Here is a 13,861-nt window from a genome sequence, read left to right on the forward strand (position 1 = left end):
TAAAATCAAAAGTTATCAATAAAAATGCAAAAGATCTACTTAAAAGGGCAAACAGAACACTGCTTTTCTCCTAGTTTTATTCTTCAATAATCCCCAAAATCATGATGAGATGAATGAATAGCAGAGTAAGCAGCCAATTATGTAACGTGATTTAAGCAGCTCTGGGAAATTTCCCTCCCCAGAAAAATTTGCCCAACTTTTCCATGATACCTGAAATTCCAGGTTTTTCCTTCCTATAGATCACATCGTGAATGACAAGGGATTGACAAAACACCCATCCCACTAGAATGTGAGCATCTTAAGATCTGAGACTGTTTCTGCCTTCCTTTGTATTCCAAGCACTTAATACAGTGCCTGTAACAAAGTGGGAGCTTATTAAATGTTGGACAGCTACCAGAGGTAATGCCACCAGATCCTAGTAAGCACCTAAGTGCAGCAGAAAGTCAAGGCTAAAATTGAGTTCATTCCTTTCTCCTCTAACTGGTTTCTTTTCTTCCTCAGACTCTCTTTGTTCAATGGTAAGGGAAAGCACCTTCCCCTCTCTTTTTGGATCTCCATCCTAGTTAGAAAGTCTGTTGAGTCTCTTCTTTCTCTTGCTAATCTTCCTGTTTCCCCTTCTTAGTAGCTATGGTGTTTCCCTGGGGCATAAAGAGGCCGTTCTAGCCTTGTGCTTTCAGGTGTCTCTACTACAATTAGCTGTGATAGTTTCTGGGTGAGCACTCATTCCTTTTCCAAATTGTTGAATGGGTCACTGTCTTAGCTCCCTGCTGAGCCATCAAGTACACAATGTGATCACACAGGACAGAAGGTTTTCTTTTATCTGCTTGTTGTCTTTTTTTTATTATACCTAATCAGTAAGAAGGCAGGCAGTGCTCTGAAATGGAAACTTCCCTTTGCTCTGGCTGTTGGGGCAGTAGTCCTAGTAGGAAATGGTGTGACAACAACACCGAGATAGAAATCACCAGCCTGCAGCAGTGGCTGAAAAACAGTACTCCCCAGGGATAACATGGGGGAGATGAACCAGACACAGCCACTACTCGCTTGGAGTAGAGAGATTGTATGTCAGATGGAGTTATTCCCAAGGGACCTACCTGGGATGGGAAGGAAGAAATAGAGTAGAAACAAACAAAAATGTTTGAAAGTAAAAATAGTTCTGGTGAAAAAGAGATAAAAACTGGCATGAATATGTTTCCCTCGTAATTCTTTGTAAGGGACAAATGATTAATTATAATTCACATGGGAGAATGGAAAATGTAATAGATTTGAAGTAAAAGAATCTGAGTTTGGATCTTGACCTTGCAACTTACTTGTAGTCTTGGGCAAATCCTTTAATATCCAAAAATATGTATTCCCATTTGCAAAAAATAAAGGGTTTGGATTAAATAGTCTTTAAGGTCCCTTCCATTCTAAATCTAAGAGTAGATGACCTCTACGGTCTTTTGGATATTTAAACATAATAAATATGATTCTGCATTCCTTTCTAAGAAGTAGGTAGGTTTGTCTGTTAGGAGATAATTATTGAATTCTAAGGAGGAGATATAGTTTGCTGCCGAGAATCTTGTTATCTTCTTTCTGCTGAAAAATTACATCTTAATTTTCTTTTTAAAAATTTATTTTTGCAATTATTACTGTTATCATCATTTTCTCTTGTTCCAGATCCATGATTTTGTTCATGTAGAGAACTCCCAAGGAAGAAACTCCCTCCACAGATACACACTGGCACCTATTCTGCAACTTTTAGCATTAATTATTAATTAAGCAATTAATTAATTTAGTACTAAATACTGGTTAAGTATTTAGTGTTAATTTTAGTATTATGTGCTAAGGGCACTAGGAAATTAGGGTGACTTGCACAGGGACACACAGACAATATGTATCTGAAGCAGGAATAGAGCTCAGATCTTTATGGCTCCAAGGCCACTACTATTTTCATGTTGCTTAAACTCTGGTTATTTCAGAGGAAAGGGGTCTCTGAAATTTGAACTTTTAATATGTTGATAATTGGTTTCCTTTGTGATCCTACTTATAGTTAAAAACATTATTCTGAGCAGGAGTTCTTAGACTTAACCAGACAGTCAAAGAGGTGCATGACACAAAAAGGATTAAAGAGTACTGATCTATCCACTCTACCACAAGTGCTTTTCATCATTGTTGTATTTTAATAGAGATTGCCCTACCCTAAACTCTATAGGGATGGTGCTCTGGGTGGAGGCTATAGAACACAGATGTTTCATAGCACATAGAATATCCTTCTATTTGCTTGTCTTCTATCCCTTATTCTCACCTTCACCCTCAGTGAAGATCTTCAAAATTAGTAAATACTGAGACATCTGTCCACTCTGTTCTTTGTGAATGTAGACAGTGCCATTAACATCTTATCAAAAGAACATCTTCTTTGAATTAATTTCTCAGGCTTAGGAATGGGCTTTTGATAAGTCTGGGCAACAAATGATTTTGTCAAATGGGCTCAGAGTTAGGGTATAATCAGGTCTATTCCAAGACTAAAGCTAGCTGTTTCCTCTAAGAACTAAATCACCAGCCTTTGCCTTATTATAACTCAAATGAGATAATATTTGTAAAGCATTTAATACAGTAGGCACTATGTAAATACTTGCTTCCTTCTCTTCTTCTAACTGGTTAATACTTTGAGCTGAGTCACAATTTTGGATATTGTAACACATTCCAGAGATGTTTTTAGTGCTGAAGAGATTATTTTTAAGGAAAAAAAATTTTAAAGGTTCAGTGTTTGAAACCTCAGAGACAAGACAGATTTCCAAAAGAATCTTAACCTATCAATAAACAATAAACAAGCTTTTATTAAGTACCTATATGTTAGGCATTGTGCTAGGCTCTGAGGGTACAAAACAATGAATGAAATCACCTCTCTTTATAATAAGCTTACCTTCAAAAGGAGGAGATAACCAGAATATTTTCACATAATACACACATACACACACACATACATATATGCACACTCATATATATATCCATCCACCCATGCATACATATATATATACAGATACACACATATACTGTATGTAGACGTATATGCAGAATGCAAATGATAATTAATTTCTTACAGTTTCTTTTGTCTATAAGATATTAAAAAACAAATTACATTTGTAATTGATTTTTTTATTCTGAAACTCACAAAATAAGTGAAAAGTAGTTCTTGAAAATACCCCATACTAGGGCAAAAAAATTTCATATTCATTTTCTACTTTCTTCTAAAGTCATGCTCATTGAACAACAAACATAATTATGAAGCCAAAGCACAAAATATTAGATGACAAACTATTTTACTTCTTGTATACTAAGAATCTTAAATCTATCAACTTCTATTGATTAAAATTTTTTCCAAAAATAGTAACCTTCAGGGTGACAAGGCAAAGCCAGATTCAACTATATCACAAAAGGTTTTTTTTTTTTAATATCTGTCCAATTTCTATACTGGTGTCTCAGGCTATCAAGTGACTTTCTTTTCTTTTCTTTTTACATGTGACAAATGGAAATCATACCTGAGTCATCTTCTTTCTATTCAGGGATTGTCCCTTGTCCAGAAAGAATTTTTTTTCCTAGTCAGTCCTTGCTTTCTTTCCCAAGTACAACGTGGGGTAACAGGAAAACCAACCGAGAACCTTTTCAGTGGGGCCAACATCTTTTAAACCTCTTGTTGGACTTGAATGAGCTCTCTCAGCTAGGTCACAAGAAAGTCTGCAGGGGATATAAAGCTAAGAGCTCTGGCTCTGAAATTCAGAGACTGACAAAAGAATTCAAAAAATAGAAGATAATAACTTCTAGAAAAAATTCCAGGAATCATACAAACCCAAGTTCACTTCTTGTAATATTTAAAAATAAAAAATAAGGTTGATCCCTTGAAAAGGAAGAGCAGAGATAGGGCAACAGGGAAGAGGGAGGTAAAAGGAAGGACAGAGGGAGGAGAGAGAGATGAGGGAGGGGCAAGACAAGAGGAATAGAGAAAGGGACAAGTAAAACCTATCAGTACCTGGTATATTAATGTTAGGTGAAACCTTCAAAATGAGCACCTTGTCAGCTAATCTATTGCTTTGAAGGGCTGGCACTCCAGGAGACCCAATAGAAAAAATGAAGAGCTAATCTCATATTGCCAGGTTAAATCAAGTCAGAATCGCCTATTCCTTTCACTTCTTGGTTACATCAAATCAGAATACTTTCAATTATCCTAGCCATATGTCTAACTTGTAAGAAAGTCTTGGGTATAAGGAATAGCCCCAGGTATAATGGCTTTGTATATAATTTTGCTACTTGGACATAGATTTCTTACTTATAACTAGATCTTCCACTGTAAACATTAGTGCCACCTGTTTGCGAATGGTTTCCAGTTTTCCTTCTACCCAGGAACCTATCTAGGTCGCTGATTCAATTTCAGAAATACCTTTGGATATTCTTACTCAAGCTTCCTCCTGTAGACTATATTTTTATACTTTGACCAGACTGGTTCTGTGGTCTCTTTTTCTTTTTCATCCTTTTCTCACAAATGACAGCCAGTGCTTTGTTCCTATCCCTCCTGTCCTTACTCCTCATCTTTTCCTCCTCCCTCCTCTATCCTCCTGTCACTCCACCTTAGTCTCTGATCCTGCCTGTTCTCTTTGTTAAATGGGCTTGAAAATTTTCACAAAAACAACAAATTTGTCCTCTGGGTGTTTGGGATTCCACTTTTGCAGATGCTTTCATTAATTTGAGTCAACAGCAACAAACATGAAAGCTTCCATCTTGTTCCCAGGCCAGCTGGAAGAAAAAAATCTTCTGGAGACTATCCAGAAGAAGCTGAAAGAGGGAAGGTAGAAGGCATGGAAGGTTAAGTCAAATGTAAAAAAGTATGATTCTGCCATATAGGGGAAAGCATCCTTGCATGTGGGTAGTTCCCAACTCTGAAGCATGTTCTTGCAGCCAAAGACTGATTGTAAAACTGTTCCTTGAGTCTATGGCAAACTGCCCCCAAATAGCAGTGTTTAGAAGCAGATACCAGCAGAGCTTCCTATTCCACCTGAAATAAATCAGTTTTTGCCAATTTGTTCTGTTTTGCATTTTGGTACTTACAAAAGTGAAAAGATAACCTTTAATATTCAAGAAACCCAGAGCCTTGTTCTAAAAGTTTATGGAAATGTGAGGAGCCATTTGTTGTGAACATTATGTGTTGCAATGAAAAAGGTTACTGGATTTGAAGACAGCACTTGGGTTCAGATCTTGCTTCTGACACCTACCACCTGTGTGAGACTATAAACAAGTCATTTAATCTCCATCTATAAAATGCAGGGATTGGTCTAGATGATCTCTTAGATTTAGTCCAGCTCTAGAGCTGTGATCCTGTGATTTTCCAACTTCGCTCTTCCTCTTGTAGCTTCCTGGCTCTTTAAAATCAGAGCAAAAGTTAAGTCAGCATGTACTTATTATTAGAGAACCATTAATAAGTACTTATTCCCTTTCACCCCTTCTCCATTCCCTGTACCTGGCAATGGTCTGGTTGACTGGTTGATTCAGTAAACACACTGCTACACATTTTAACAAAAAATTTCAAATACTAACTGGGGTGGAAGTAAAAATTATCATTTTGAATAATAATTCTGAACCCTGATTCCTCTTCCCTTTATTAATGTTCCTTTTTTACATTGCTGTCATTTCTCATTACTCCTCCTTCCCATAAGTACTCTTCCTTGTAACAAAGTATAAATAAGCAAACACATTAAGCATGTGTGACAGCTCATGCCTCATTCCACACCCACAGTAGGCCACCCTTCTACTGAGAGGAAAAAGGTGTATTTCCTTATTAGCCCTCAGGAGTCAATATTGGCTGTTACATTGCTCTGACTTCTGATTACGACTGATTTAAAGCAGGCTAGATAAAATCCTTAGGATATAATACATCTAAGTAGAGTTTCCAGAGGGGCTAAATCCCTTTTGTTCCCTTTTCTCCTAGCATACAAAAAGGTATAGTCATGATAAGCCAAGAAGAAACTTCCTTTCATTGTTCTCTATAGGAGCTTGACCCTAGATTTATGACTAGCATCCTGGAAGCATTCAACCTGGACAATGTAATTGATAAGCTCATAGTAAAACAACAGCAACAACTCAGGGTAAGGTAGAGTGGTATGTTACATGACAGAGCCAGGTTTTTACTACAGAGCTGTCCATCCTACTTCACAAAACTGAAAAAACTCTGAAAGTGAATATTTAAGATGGAAAGATAGAGCTATGAGATATCTAGCAACAACTGAATTCAGAAATAATAGACTAAAAAATATCCCAAGTTCTAGCTGATTGCATCTACTACTATAGTCTATGCAGAATATGAAAAGGAAAGCTGAAGATAAGGCAGCTATCCACCAGGAAGAAAAGGAAAAAGGGAAGAAGGGGAGGGAAGGGGAAAGAAAGGAAAGGGATAAATGACTTCTGAAGGCACTTCCAGCTTTATGAAATGGGGAAAAAATGATATGACGTGGGTAGAAATGAGTAGCCTAAACAGAGGAAGCATGTCACCCAGGAATCCATCAACAGTTAGCTGCCTGCTACATGCAGAGCACTGTCCAAGGTGCTGATACGCTTTGCCCTCAAGATTCTATGTGGTTTAGTTTGATCACTGTATTTCAATTTTGTGCCCCTAAAATCTGTTTTAAAATATTCCCATTTTTCTCTGAAATGTAATAAAAAGGAATAATCTCAATTAATCCCTAGTAAGTTTTTCCACTCCATATTTTTCTGAAATTGCTATTACAATTAGCACATGCTGTTTACCAGACATATCCCAGCCAGCACTGTGATTTAGCTCCTGTTTTCATAAAAGTACCTTGATATTTCTCCTCATAGCTTTTAGTGGGATGAAGTAAAAAGAAAAATATTAAGCCTTCGTATGTTGCCTTAGGTGAATAGGAAGATGGGTGGTGGAGGATTCCTTCTGTGAGCTTCAAGTTTTGTCCTTTGTGAGAAATTAGAAGTATAAACAGTCCCTCCCCCAATACTGTTACATGCATGTGTACCAAAAAGAAAAAAGAGAGAGAGAGAAAGAAAGAAAGAAAAAGAAATAAATAAATCATCCAATGTCAAAGGAGCACTGTGCAGCTTTCTTGCTGCTATTGAATGGAGACGTTTCTAGCCTCTCAGGTCCTGAACTGGCAATTCAGAACAGTTTGATTGCCTGCTTGATTGTTTGCGAGATAACTGCAAGATTGGCAGTGACAGGGTAATTTACTGAAGATTGCGATGTCAGACTATATCCAAGGGGGCTTGCTGGCATAAAGATGCGATTCTCATGACTGACAGGCCACTGGGAGATTGGTGTGCCAATTTAAAGTTCACAGTGTCGTCAAAAAGTGTTCAGTGACAGCAGCCCATAATCATGCTGCATGATGAGGTCATTACAGACATAACATATGCTCACACATAATAACAGACATAACCAAAAATGTGCAATATCTTGAGCAGGTAAATGTAAATTTGTAGAAGGGAGTAATTTATATCCTATTTTTTGCTTCTGCTATGTTGATAGCATTTCTCTTGACTGACAGTCCCCTGAATAAAAGCATTGAACAAACTAAACAGTGGGGCAATTTTAAGTTCACAGTTTTGAAGGTGTCACACACCCAGAAAGAGTAGGACATTGGGGTGGGGGGGAGGTTCAGAGCTTAATAGGAAAACTGTCTTGAGTTATTATCTGAGCTCGATGATGTCCTCATGTTGATTATATAGAGTGGGTGGTAAATGGACTAGAGGGAAAAAAATTCCCAGCTTAAGGATGGAAAGGGCATCTAAGATGGATGGAGGTCCTAATGGGAATAGGCCGCTGACCTTAAAGAAATCTATAACTCTAACAACAATGGAGTTCTTCTAACTTAAGAAGTTTCTGTGGATGCTGAATGAAACAGTGCCAACATATCTCAGCAGGTTATTTTTAAATCAGAAGCAGTCATTTCAATTGTAGGTTCCTTCTGTCTAGCTAAGGACAGTCCACAGGAGCTAATATTAGATGCAAAATGCTGTAGGTTTTCTTTTTCTTTTTTCTTCCTCCTCCTCCTCTATCATTCTTCATCATCTTCTCTCTTCCTCCTTATTCTTCCTTCTTTTCCTTATTCCTCTTCTGTCTCCATCTCCACTTCATCCTCTTCCTTTTCTTCCTCTTCTCCTTATTCCACCCTTTTCTTCCTCTTACTAATCTTCCATCTGTGTTCCTGTATATCTCTCTCCTATTTCTTTTCTTCCTCCTCCTCTTAGTCTTCTTTCTCCTACTGTGCTCCCCTCTTCTCCAAGCACTATCATTCTATTTCCCTATCTAACCATGGATCAGAAATAAAGTATCTTCACATTATCAGCTGTAAGACGACAATTCTCCATTGTTATCTCATGTTTTTGGATGCTGCTGGGCTCCAGGGATTTAGCAGGTTCTACCAGTGCTCCCGGCTTAGATGTTCAGATACTTGATTTGAAAAGTCTCTAAGTTGAAGCAATCCTGCATGCTGCTCTTCCTCCTTTCCTCCTCCCACTTCAGAAATTTTACAAATCTAAATGTATTCCAAGACACGTAAAAAACATTTGGCCATGTGGAAAATGAGGGGCTAGTTTTAATCATTTAAAACTAGTCAAAACATGCAACCTCCTAATTTGTTTGTTTGCTAAAAAGAAGGTAATGTTTTAAAATAATTGTACATTAATTGCTAAATTACAGTGGAACTTCAGTGAAATTACATATTTCAATTTCATTAGTGAAACCAAATGAAAAGGGTAATGCCAAAGAATTATGTTAGAATTCATTTAAAACGCAGAGCCTGGTCTGTGATTCAACAGACTAATGCACATGTTTGTCAATTCACTGCTACTCAAGGTTCTAGTGCAAGTTCCTACAATGTTAATTAGGCCAAAAATGCCTTAGTATTAAATTTGCTAGATAACAAGCAGCTTGCTGTCTGAGACCAGTAGCTCAGCAAGGTTGTGTTTGACCAATAAGCTCTTAGTATAATGAGCCAATTTTAAAGAGAGAACTCTAGAAAAACCTGGGCTACTCTACTTTCCAATGCCATTAATAGAGCCTTTGGATCTTAAAGGGGGTGAGAGGGAATGCATCGCTTAGAAATCCCACTCCCAAAAAAGCAATGAGAAAATGTCTCTCTCTCCCTTCCTTACAGAAATGAAGGAGTATCTGGGGGAGGGGATGGGAGGAAGGAGGGGAAAAATTGGAACAAGAGGTTTGGCAATTGTCAATGCTGTAAAGTTACCCATACATATAACCTGTAGATAAAAGGCTATTAAAAAAAAAAGAAATGAAGGAGTATAGATATGAAATATTACATATCCTGTTAGAATCATTTGCTATGTTGATTAATTTTTCTGAATCTATTTTTGTCCCTTTTTTTTCTTTTTTTTAGTCTTTGTCATAAGGAATGATTCTCTAAGACATGAAAGATATACTTCAATTAGTTAATCAACAAGCATTTATTAAGTGCTTACTATATGTCTTACTAAGTGCCAAACACTGTAATAAGTGCTAAGGATACAAAAGAAAGTTAAAAGGAATACAAAAACAGGAAAAAATATAAAATCCAAATGTTTAGCAATAAAAATTAAAATTTAATGTAACTATTAAAAGAAACACACCCATTGGAGGTATATGAAGGGTATAATAGCCGAATCCTGACAATTCAGAATTTTCCAGCTAACTGCTCAATTCAACCATTTCACCACTCCTCATGATTCCTCCAATAGAATGGATTTGATTTTCTCACATATCATTCAATTTTATTAGTAACTTGCTAAGTGTGTAGAGGGAGATGGGGAAACTTTGGTTACTGTTGAAGTTTGAAAAATAAGCAGAGTTCCATCATTTGTGATTTTTTTTTTTCCTTTTAACACCTGTAGCTGAGACTTATTCATACGAAGTATTTTTAATTTTTGGTTTATTTTAGGCAGTGCCATAATAATAATAATAAAGACTTAGTAAAAGCTCTTTTAATGACAACAAAGTCATTGAGTAAATTAACTGACTCTGGTTTTGCCTCTGTCATTCCAGATGGCCTGGTAGACTGTTTGGACCCTGACTGCTGTCTCCAGTCAACTTGTCACAACAGCCTGCTCTGCCGAGGATCCCGAGACCCTCTCGACATCATTCAGCAGGGTCAGACAGGCTTGCCAGCTGTAAAGTCTTTCTATGACCGTATCAAACTCTTAGTGGGAAAAGACAGCACCCACATCATTCCTGGAGACAACCCCTTCAACAGCAGGTAGCTTCCTAATACATAGCATCATTCTTCCCTTCCTTGCCCACCCCCCTTGAACCTGTCATGACAGCAAGGTTGGACACTTGTCATTGTGATTCCATTCATCTTTGAACAGGAAACATTGTTTTCAATTACTCCATATTCTCTCTTGGCACTGAGGCAGCCCCACTGAGGACCCCCTGTCGTGGCCCATTAAGACTGTCTTCATTACTTGAGGTTAGGCCAGGCAGGTTTTCCCCAGGGTGGAGCCCTGTGCTCTATATAACCATTTGGCCTTCAACTCAACAGATATCTGGAATGGGAAGCAATGGAAATTGGGGGAAACAGCCCATTAGGTTTCCTGGTCACTTTCATGAAATGTTTTTCAGAAAAGCTACAGAAATCAGATATTAAACATTTCAAAATGGTCAGCTGATTTTTTATTTGTTTACCTATTAGTTTTGGAAACATGGGAAGCTATTGTCACTATTGATATTTGGAATCTTATTTTCTTATTTATTCATTGTTCCAAACCATCTCACTTCTGACATAATGACACAAGGTCAGGTTTTTCTCTCTCTTTTTTATTCTCTTTTGTTAATTTAAATTTTATGAATGCTATAGAAGCAGATTCAGGATTAATTTCAAGAGCTGACAAGCCAAGTAATGAGACTACTGGGCTAGAACTCAGGACTTGGGATTCTTGTCTTACCTATGTCATTAACTAGTGTAATCTTGGACAAGTCACCACCATCCTGTCTATAAAATAAGGGGAATTTTTCTTTCTTTCTTTCTTAGATAGAGTTTTTAAGAAAAATGAAAAGATCAATTAAAAATAAAAAGAACTGTTATGTAAGAATTTAAGGTTTATAAAGCTTTTTATAAATATTATCTCAGTTTATCCTTACAACAGACCTGGAGCATATGTGCTATTATTATCCTCATTTTTTCAGATCAGTAAACTGAGGCAGATAATGATTGAATGACTTGCCTAGGACCATATAGCTAGTATGTCTCAAGAAGTAGATTTTTAACCCAGGACTTTATGACTCCAATGGTCTGTCTTCTATAAGGTTTGCTAAGCATTTTGCATATGTTATTTCATTTTTAAAAAATCTTTAGGTAATTTAGAGGGAAAAAAATGTGTAAGTTATCAGAAGGATTTGTTCAATTTTTATTTACCCTATTATATTTATCTCCTTTAAAAAAAAAAAAAGTTTCTTTCATATATGTTCTCTAAGTCCATTCCTTCCATCCAGCCAGTAAGTTTCTACTTTGTTTCCTTCAATGGGTATGTGACTGTGGATGGTGGTACAAAAGATGATGGATTTGGCCTGAAAGATCTTTATTTAAATCCCATTTCTATCATTTACTACCTCATGACCTTGAACAAGTTACATATGCTGAGCTGGCATAAGATCCTAAGCCCTCAATTCTAAATCCATTCTTTTTAAGTGGGAACAAATTAAAGTGAATTCCAGGCACTCTGAGGTCAAATGTCCTGAAATGTATTTGCATTTGCATTCTTATTCTGAAGTTTGCCTTTTAGGACTGAAATAAAGTCCATATATTTTTGGACTTAAAGGTAGATATAATCATTAGTTTCTTGTTTTCCCAAACTATTTGATGTCCTAAAAATTTTCTTAGCAAGATTTCCAGTATTTTTCTTGAGTTGTGTTTCTACAATGGTTGTGAGACCAAGAGTAGTAGAAGCCTCAAAACTGTAAAGTTAAATGTCTTGGTTAAATAATTGTTTCTTTTCTCAGTATAATCTTAAACTTAGGAAAGGGATTCAGCAGCTATCCTAGTCAATGATGAAGGTAGACTGTAAAAATTAAAATCATTGGGACTTTCCTCAACTATATGTCTATCCATGTGACTTATTAAAAATGTACCTGTAATATGTATGTATCCACTCAGCCTGTACTTAGAGATAGTTCTGGCAACAGAGAGTCATTTCCTAGGCAACTTTCATTTGATATTTTTATTCAATCATGTTGGATTCTTTGTGATCCTATTTCAGGTTTACTTGGCAAATTTTTCCATTTCTTTCTCCAGGTCATTTTTTACAGATAAAGAAACTGAAGTAAATAGGGTTAAGTGATTGGCCCAGTGTCACATGGCTAGTAAATGTCTGAGGCTAGATTTGAACTGAGGAACATGAGTCTCCCTAACTCCAGGCCTGATACTCTAGCCACCGAAGCAGCTAGCTGCCCTTGACAGCTTTTATTATTTCCTCCCCTTTGATTCACCTTCATTCCATTTTTTCTTATTTAACATTTGTGATTGAGATAAGCTTCTGTCTTCAGAAATGAGCAGCCCATGACAAAGGTACAGTGAGCTAGAAGGATGATTTGGATAGCAGATTAGTTACCTCTAAAGTCTTAAGTGGGTACCAGTAGTCCTTCATCCTCAGGACGAATTAATGTTGCTCTCAAGAAATAGATGACTGTGTCTGGAACCAAAATAGCAATAATTAGAACTACCAAAGTTGAAATGATGTTTTGGTGTGGGGTGGGCAGTATTTGGGCATATGGTCTTAGAGTTGGAAGAGATTTTAGAGGTTACTTAGTCCCATTTCTGCTTGAAGTGTAATGCCCTTCTATAGTAGCCTTGATATGTTTTGGTTCTGCTGCTTCTAGATATAGGTTGAAGTTCAGGACAGCTGTGAATTTTAGTGCATTATTATCTGACAAGTAATGAAGGACAATGCCAGGAGTAAAAACGGAATTATTTCAAGAATTCTAAGAAGGCGTTCCCCTAGATAATGGAGTATAAAAATAACTAAAATGTCTTGAATATACCCCTATAATTTATATAGCAGATCTCACTATCTAGATAATGTGATAATTGTTACACATCAATAATCATAAATAGACATGAACTGTTAGGATGTCTTGCTGAATCTTATTCTGTAAATTGGCTGCTTAGAAAAAAGATAGAAAGCCAGAAATAATGAAGAATTAAAAAAACATGGCTTAGAAATCACATGAAACTCAATCTGTTTTATTTCTGTGGCTTTTATGAAAGTGTGTGGTACCAAAACCTATATGGAGAAGACCTAATAAAAAAGAAGATAGATATGAAATGTGAATGCCCATGGATTTTGGTATCCCACTGTGTGTACTATTTATCATAGGGTCATTAACACACATTGCTGATTTTTAAAATAGTGTCTGGTCAGACCTAAAAAAAATCTTGATCTACCAAAAGACAAGAACGCTAGATCGCACAACAGGATTATTTTCACAAATTAGTTTTCTACTACCAGGAGACTCTACCAATGCAGTTGGAACAAGCTAAAAATGGGAATTCATTTGTTATTCAGCCAGTAGCAGACAATTAGAACTGTCAATGGGAGCATTCTAAACATTCCTGAGATACTAAAAAGGTCTGTAAAACAACAGTGGGGGTGTTGCTAATACAGAAAGAGGGGCTCCCAGACAGCATCCCTTCAGCTTTCTGGGGCACCGGGAATTGCCGGAATGAGCAGATTCCAAAATTCACGCAGACTTTGACATGGTTTTGGCAAAGAATGAGTCGGCTCGATTCCCCAGTCCAGAAATTGGGATCCCATCCAGGAACCTTGAGGGTCGAGAATCTCTTTGCCTTTGCCAAATTGCCCAGCGCCTATGAAAGCC

The 13,861-nt window shown here is 36.9% G+C and overlaps 1 protein-coding gene across 6 annotated transcripts in view; it reads left to right on the plus strand.

Annotated features, from left to right (window-relative positions):
• TENM2 (teneurin transmembrane protein 2) overlaps positions 1 to 13,861 on the plus strand; it is a 1,239,558-nt gene that overhangs the window by 1,169,390 nt on the left and 56,307 nt on the right. For all 6 annotated transcript variants that reach the window (XM_051978860.1, XM_051978861.1, XM_051978862.1 and 3 more), the window contains one exon: positions 10,034 to 10,244. In XM_051978860.1, the coding sequence (XP_051834820.1) occupies positions 10,034 to 10,244 (211 nt within the window). The remainder of the gene's footprint in view (positions 1 to 10,033; positions 10,245 to 13,861) is intronic.

Source organism: Antechinus flavipes, chromosome 2 (assembly GCF_016432865.1).
Source record: "Antechinus flavipes isolate AdamAnt ecotype Samford, QLD, Australia chromosome 2, AdamAnt_v2, whole genome shotgun sequence".
Taxonomy (NCBI): domain Eukaryota; kingdom Metazoa; phylum Chordata; class Mammalia; order Dasyuromorphia; family Dasyuridae; genus Antechinus; species Antechinus flavipes.